The 6,913-nt window shown below is 43.4% G+C and overlaps 2 protein-coding genes across 2 annotated transcripts; one reads left to right on the top strand and one right to left on the bottom strand.

The window, feature by feature from the left end:
- Positions 1-12: 12 nt before the first annotated feature.
- Positions 13-2,951, bottom strand: LOC113149644 (serine protease 23-like). The gene is made up of 2 exons (XM_026341860.1): positions 2,765-2,951; positions 13-2,245 (listed from the first exon to the last, which is right to left on the bottom strand). Exon 2 carries the CDS (start codon positions 2,239-2,241, stop codon positions 802-804), a length of 1,440 nt encoding a protein of 479 aa, XP_026197645.1. The 5' UTR covers positions 2,242-2,245; positions 2,765-2,951; the 3' UTR covers positions 13-801.
- Positions 2,952-3,655: 704 nt separating this feature from the next.
- Positions 3,656-4,553, top strand: LOC113149398 (C-C chemokine receptor type 4-like). The gene is made up of 2 exons (XM_026341505.1): positions 3,656-4,319; positions 4,438-4,553. Exons 1-2 carry the CDS (start codon positions 3,678-3,680, stop codon positions 4,465-4,467), a joined length of 672 nt encoding a protein of 223 aa, XP_026197290.1. The 5' UTR covers positions 3,656-3,677; the 3' UTR covers positions 4,468-4,553.
- The last annotated feature ends 2,360 nt before the right edge of the window (positions 4,554-6,913 follow it).

Genomic DNA, 6,913 nt, shown 5'->3' with positions numbered 1-6,913 from the left:
TTTTTGTTAAAAGAAGTGGTTCTGTGACATGAACAGTCGTAAAGGTCAAATACAGGCAAAATTACAATACAGGAGATTGTAGTTCCTTTTTAAACATCAGAAACTACATACATGTAATGTATAGATCCAGAAGAAAAAGTAAAATAAGGACCAACAGGCTATCACCAGTTAAAATAGTTTCTATACAAAAGCAAAGACAAGTTGTTCACAATTTTTTATTTCTGTGAGAAAGTAGATTCCTCTTAATAATTACAGTTAATCACAGTTATATAAATTAAATGTTAAAGGTGATTGTTAAGGCTGAGTACCTTCTATTGTGCTATTTGCTACCTGCTTTCCATATTTTTTAAAAAATATTATTAATCTAATATATGATAAATTAAGAAAAACTGTCCTCACATCTGCCCCAACCTGATTCTTCTGAACATCTTTTATAAGCTCGGCTTACTGAAGTGTAGACTTTCCTATAACGTTGGCTACAAGGTAGTTTGAAATGTGACAAGGTGTTACTGAAACTGTGGCACAGAAATATTCTACTGGCTATTTCGGTGCTTACAGGAGTCACTAAACAGGAGTCACTAAAGCAAGGAAGTATTTTTACTTTTACTTTCTTTCTACAAAGCATCTAAATCCTACTTTTTGCCACACAAGTTCGGACTCATAAGACAAAGATTTGGACCAGTTGTAAGACCAGGGGTTGGTTTTATTATAGTAGATTGAAGCCCCGGTTCTTAGATGTTCTGTACACACCAGCTCTGATCTTTGAGTTTCTTGAAGTGTTTATATTTCTCTTTTTTAAGTTTAAATCTCTTTACAGAGATCTGGATCTCCATGTACCCAGTGGCAGATCTGGGCATATTTAGGAGGAGTAATTCTCACTGCAACATTAAAGTCCCTCTGTTGGCCTCCCTCCATCTCCACCCACTGGTGGCCTGAGAACACCCCAATCACCCTCCTCTGCCACTTCCCTTTCCTGCCTGTGTCCTCCACTTCTTTTCTCAGACGGATGTAAATGCCTGCACCTGTCGCGCCAGGCTCCGCGTCACAGTGTTGGTACATCAGATCATCAGATTCCTTTTCCACTGAGCAAAAACGATAAACCACCGTCTCGTCCCCCAGCAGGCTTTTGTCATCATCAAAGCCTGAGAAGTGGATCCGTGTCAGGGGAGCGGTGGCGGGAGCCACACCGAGCTTCATGTACTTTTGCTTGACGGGTCGTTTCAGCTCCAGAAGGGCGTAGTCGTAGTCAGAGGAAACTGAGCTGGTGGTGTGATCCGTGTGGATCCAACCTTGAGGGATCTGGGTCTGCTTTATCCGTGTCCAGCGAAACACAGGCTGCTTTCTGGGTTCAATGCTGCGTCGAGCACGGCTGAAACCTCTTTGTTTCCCTTTTCCTCCTCTGTCAAACTCATTTTTAATTCTGCGATGAGCCACCACATCATCGTTCTGTCTTCTCCCTTTGTGTCTCCTACCTTTGCCTCCACCTCTCCCTCCTCTCACTGCATCCCTATCTATACTGTTCTGTTCCTCGCCTTCCTCCATTATCTGCTGCTCTCCTTTCTCCTCCCCTGTCTCACCTTGTTCTTTTCTCTCACCCCTCCGCCGCCCTCCTCTCCTCCTTCCCCTTCTGCCTCTTTTAGTTTTCATCTGTAGCACTCCAACTCTAAGCCCGTTGAACTGCTCCAGGTAGTCCGTCCCATTGTGAATGCAGTGTGCTGCTGTTAGCACGTGTTTTGGAGAAATGAGGACTCCAGAGCAGTTTGTGGAGAGGCGAACTGCGGCAGAGAACGGGTAGTTGGTGATATAGTGCGAGTCAGAGATCACAAAGCGTCCATCTGCTCCGTAAACTTGGCGTTTCCAGCGGGTTTTTGTTGGTGAGCTTGCAGATAAACCTGTAGATGTCTTGTTAAACCCCTGAAAACTGATATCTGTATGTGTGAGTGTGCCATTCTCATGCATCGTCTCATATCCCAGAATCCTCTGTTGCTCACTTTGGCCCATAGGTAGCAGACTGCTTTGACACTCTATCCCACAGATTGACTTTGTCCCCCCATTCTCCTCATCCTCCACCTGCCCTCTGAATAAAGGTGTGTCTAAAAGCTGGGTGTGAACATCCAGCAGCACCGGGAGGCTCTGCTTGGTCCACCTGTGGGCCTCGCTGTTGCCATCTTTGCCAAAAACTCCACTATCTGTCAGACCAGCCGCACAAAGCAGCAGACATAGGATGTGTTTGAGCCCCATGGCGCTGAAAAGAACAATGAAGTTACAAAGTAAGTCGCAAAAATGAGCATGATAAGTTTGTTCTTATTTAAATCACCATACAGATCTGAGAGAGATACTTTGTTCATACTCCCACAACAAAACTAGGGGCATTCATTTTCCAATTCATACCACATGACCAGCAGGTGGCGCACAAGCTCAATTTCTACACAGTAGAGTGATCTGTGCGATATTTTCTTTTAAGTTGATAAGAGCTGGTGTTGACTTCACAATTATATGTATCAAAGTGCACGTAATGTCATTATTAGATGCTGTTGCATGCTACAGTCTGCACTTTGACTGTAGTTCAGTGGCACAAAGAACGTTTTTGACATTATATTCAAAACAATCTAAAACAATAATGAAATAATGACATTTCATCAGCCTATATAAAGACTAACGCAACTTAGAATCAAAATTTTTTAGGGGAAGTACAAGCTATTGTGAAAACGATAGCAAGGGATTTGTGCAAGAAATAAAAAAAAAAAATGACCAAAGGTCCTACCTGAAAAAATTCAACAACACCTCAACAGCGTCCAGCTCCTCTTGTTGTGTTTAAAATAAAATCCTCTGCATCCACACGGCTTCCACCAGACTGGATTCCATCACTTCCTTGGCTGAAAACATTAAAAAAAATAAATGAAAACAAGCAGAGGCTGAGAGAAAATCTACATCTCACTGGGATGGGAGAAAAAAAAAAAAACGAGCAGGGACGAGCAGACAGGCACAAAGGGGGGAGCCAGCCGACCGGGAGGGGGCGAGCCTGAGGGGAGTTGGAGGGATGACATTAGAGTTTGGGTCATAAGTGGAGCCAAGTGAAGAGGCTAAATCTGGCTGTTCCTTCATCTGGATTCCTCTAATATTTGTCTTAACCAGGTCAAAACGAGTCCGTTCAGATCTAAAGGGAACATCTAGGGAACATGTTCCCTAGATGTTCTGACTCTTGTTGCGGGACCCGCTGCGTAGAGGCGCAGCAACGTCAGTAAAAGGCTCAGCTGTTGCAATAATAATAGTGACAAATGGTGTTTGTGCAGGATTTTATTTAAGTAAATCACATTCAGGTTGCCACTGAAAACAAAAGTTACAAGTAGAGATTTGAAGTCCCTTGGGCTGAGGAACATCCACCTGAGACATGAGACTGGTGCTTCCAGTGATGGGCAGACTGAGGTGACCCCCGGCCTCATGTGGAGTTACAGGTGAAGTGTGAATAAATGATTTTAGTTCAGCTGTTAGTTGTGAGAAACTGACGTGGGAAAGGCATCAGATAAATGGCCATGCAAAACCCCCAGTGAGGTTTGAATAGTGTTTCCTTGTTGTTTGTTCCTCTTTGACACTATCAAAGGGAACATTTTGTTCCTCTCACTGATTCAATATCATTCACCTGTGCTGTGCAAAACTTCACTTTTTCTGTTGGCAGCATGGAGCAACTCACCCCTACTGTGGTCACTTCGAATATCTCTAATGTCTCCTCTCCTCCTGGACGTCTAGCTCCTGCCTGCTGGGACTCCAGGGGTCTGGTCCCTGCGGTGATGCTGTCCCTTTGTTTCCTGCTGGGAGTTCCTGGAAATGCTGCTGTGATCATCCTCAAATCAAAATGGCAGCACTTGTCCAGCCTGAGCCAGACGTTGATGCTGAACTTGGCTGCATCAGACCTGCTCTGCCTGCTCACTCTGCCCCTGTGGACTTACACCCTCCTCTTCAACTGGATCTTCGGTCTGGTGGCCTGTAAGCTCTTAGCCTATCTGGTCTATTGCAGCATTTATAGCAGCTTGCTGACTGTGACTATGCTGAGTGTCCAGCGCTACCTGCAGGTAGTGTATCTCCAGAGGTGTTTAGATCAGAGACGACAGAAGAGGCTGCTGGGTTTGCTCTGGCTGGTTGCGATGATCCTGTCCAGCCCTACTTTAGTGGTTCGACAGCTGACTACAGACAAGTACGGGACACATTGCCAATCTCAGTACTCTGACGGCCAGAGGGTGTTGGTGCTGCTGGAAGAATCCTTGATAGGCCTTGTCTGCTTGCTTGTTGTGATGTTTGCATACATCAGTATCCAGATAAAGGTGAATCGGGCAGCATTTTTCTCCAGCACACAGACGACCAGACTGGTCACCATCATTATTGTGGCCTTTTTTGTCCTGTGGATGCCATATCTCACCATGAACGTGTTTTGCGTTGCAGCTGTTTATCTTGAGAATGAACGCCTGTTGAAGGTTTGTGTGGACAACTCGAACACTGTTGGAGCACTGACATTTTTGAATAGCTGCCTGAATCCACTCCTATATGCATTTTTTGCATCACGCAACATGTGCGCCATGTGCCAAAACACCGAACAGGAGTAACTGTTAACACGGAAATCCCACAGCGGTCATGAAAACCCTAAGAACTATAATTTCCCCTGGTGTGGAACTGAAAAAAGGGGTTTTTAGTGAAAAGATCTACCCTGCTGACATGCTGTTTAGGGGTGTGGTACAGAAATCTGCAGATAATTTGCGGTTTAATGGTGGTGAATTTTAAGGTTAAGCAACATCTCCCCTCAAATTGCCTGTGAGCTGATTACACACAGTCCACAGCCAGAGCTGTAAAAATAGAGATTTGGTATAAATAAATCAGGCAGCGTGTGAAAAGAGTTGATTTACAAAAAAAAAAAAAGCATATTTATATATTTGTGTCCTTTATTATATATAAAGGACACAAATTACTCTTACCAGCATTGTCTCCAGCCCCTTATGGTCAGATCTCGTCACAGGAAACAACTATTCATAATCTTCTTACTTTGTCTACGAACATTTTGATCTACTCAGCTGTCGCACATAAGGCTATATTTCTGTAATTTGTCTGCAAGAAACTGTACTTACATGTACTCTTGTGCCATTAAACACATAATTGACAACACAATGAGGGTGTGTGTTATCTTTAAAACTGGATCATGTGGATCACTCACATTGTAAAAATACTACAAAAGATCTACATTAAATACGTTTCTCAAAGGAGACGTTTGAGTTAAAAAGACAAATGACATACATTTGACTTTTTAACAAAAAAACAAACCAACATGTATTTAACAAACCAATAGCAGAAAAGTTGCTATTGTCTTCTCACATTTTAACCATTTTGTTCTTACAATCTGAACATAACATTTTCGTATCACTGTCAACATGGCACAAGTCCAGACTATGTGCAGACACCATAATGAATAGGCACATTGTTACAGATAACAGCCCAACCAGTCATGACGGACTAGAAAGTGATGCTTTAAAGCTGCAACTAATCCTAGATGTTACTCAGAAGCTCAGTATAAAGCAAAGTTTGTCTGGAAGCTACACCTGCTCAACACGAGCAAAAATAATTCTCCTTTGAGTGACTATGAATGAAGCTGTGATGGACATTAACCCAAGTCTGAATGATGGAAAGCTGATGGTCTGAGAGTTCCACTGGTGACTCTCACGGTACTTGGTTCATCACTCACTGCAGTGTTTTATTTTCTTTCTGCTCTGACTTCACCTTTTGTGCTCTCATGCTTTTCATTAATTTCCGACGGGACTGTGACGGACATCAGCTTCATATGTTTGGTGAACTGTGAGATCCAGGGGGCTTTCCTGTGTGTGTGGAGCTGAGAAGCAGGGATTTTCCTGGTGTCGGTGCACTGGTCGTGCCCTCAGAGGCCAAGGAAGCACCGTTATGTCCTCTCGTCAGGCTGTGTGTGGACAGCAGCCTGGGTCCATGCATAAAACATAACCCTTTGGTACTGGGCTCTGTCTAGACGCCCTTGTCAATAAACCAATCAAACCAACAGGTCTCAACGCTGAAAAGACGTTTTACTTTGTGCGTCTGTGTGTGCGTGTGTGTGTGCGTGTGTGTGTGTGTGTGTGTGTGTGTGACTCACTAGCAGCTCCTTTGGGTCCAGGCAGGGTTTTATCTGGCTGTTTCTCAACAAAGAAAGCATCCCTTTCCCATGAAAAGATGACTTCTCCTCTAAATTTCGTGTATGAACTCCTGCCAAGATGCTCACTTCAGAATTTCATGTTCCGTAACACACACTACTGGTTGTCAGAAGGGAGTTATCTTGACCTACAAAAGCAGAAAATCATCTGAAGTTGAGCAACTTGAGCTCTGATTTGTATGTGTTACTCTTGTTTGAATCCTTGTTTTACCATTTCAGATACATTTGCCGAAAAAATAAATCATGCTTATATATATATATATACGTGAAGGAGAGAAGCAGAGAGATGCTGTTACTGTGCCATGGAAACAACACTGAAACACAGAAGGAAGCAGCTGGCTAGTGACAACAAGACTCAGGAATTTACAGGTTCTCGTTAGACAAGATAAAAAATGTGTTAATTGGTTGCTTTAGGGTTGTTGTCTCCAAACAAAGTGAAGCTTTGTGTTTCTCCTGCTTCCAGTCTTTATGCTAAGCTAAGCTACCAACAGCACATCCTACCTACTGTATGTAATAACTGAAGATGTGGGAATCCAGCTGTGGGAAAGGGGCTCATAATGGGATGTGATGCAGAATTTTAAAACAAGTTAAATCTGCTGAGAAATAGAAATAACACAAACATCATTGCCCTGGGATGGCAGATGACTCATTTTTGCCGGCTCATTCCTCTCTTCTCACGCATCTAGGATTTGATGTGCCTTTCCCTTCTCCACA

This window comes from Anabas testudineus, chromosome 24 (genome assembly GCF_900324465.2).
Source record: "Anabas testudineus chromosome 24, fAnaTes1.2, whole genome shotgun sequence".
Taxonomy (NCBI): domain Eukaryota; kingdom Metazoa; phylum Chordata; class Actinopteri; order Anabantiformes; family Anabantidae; genus Anabas; species Anabas testudineus.
The sequence above is the reverse complement of the archived record's forward strand: the minus strand, read 5'-3'. Positions and strand labels throughout refer to the sequence as shown.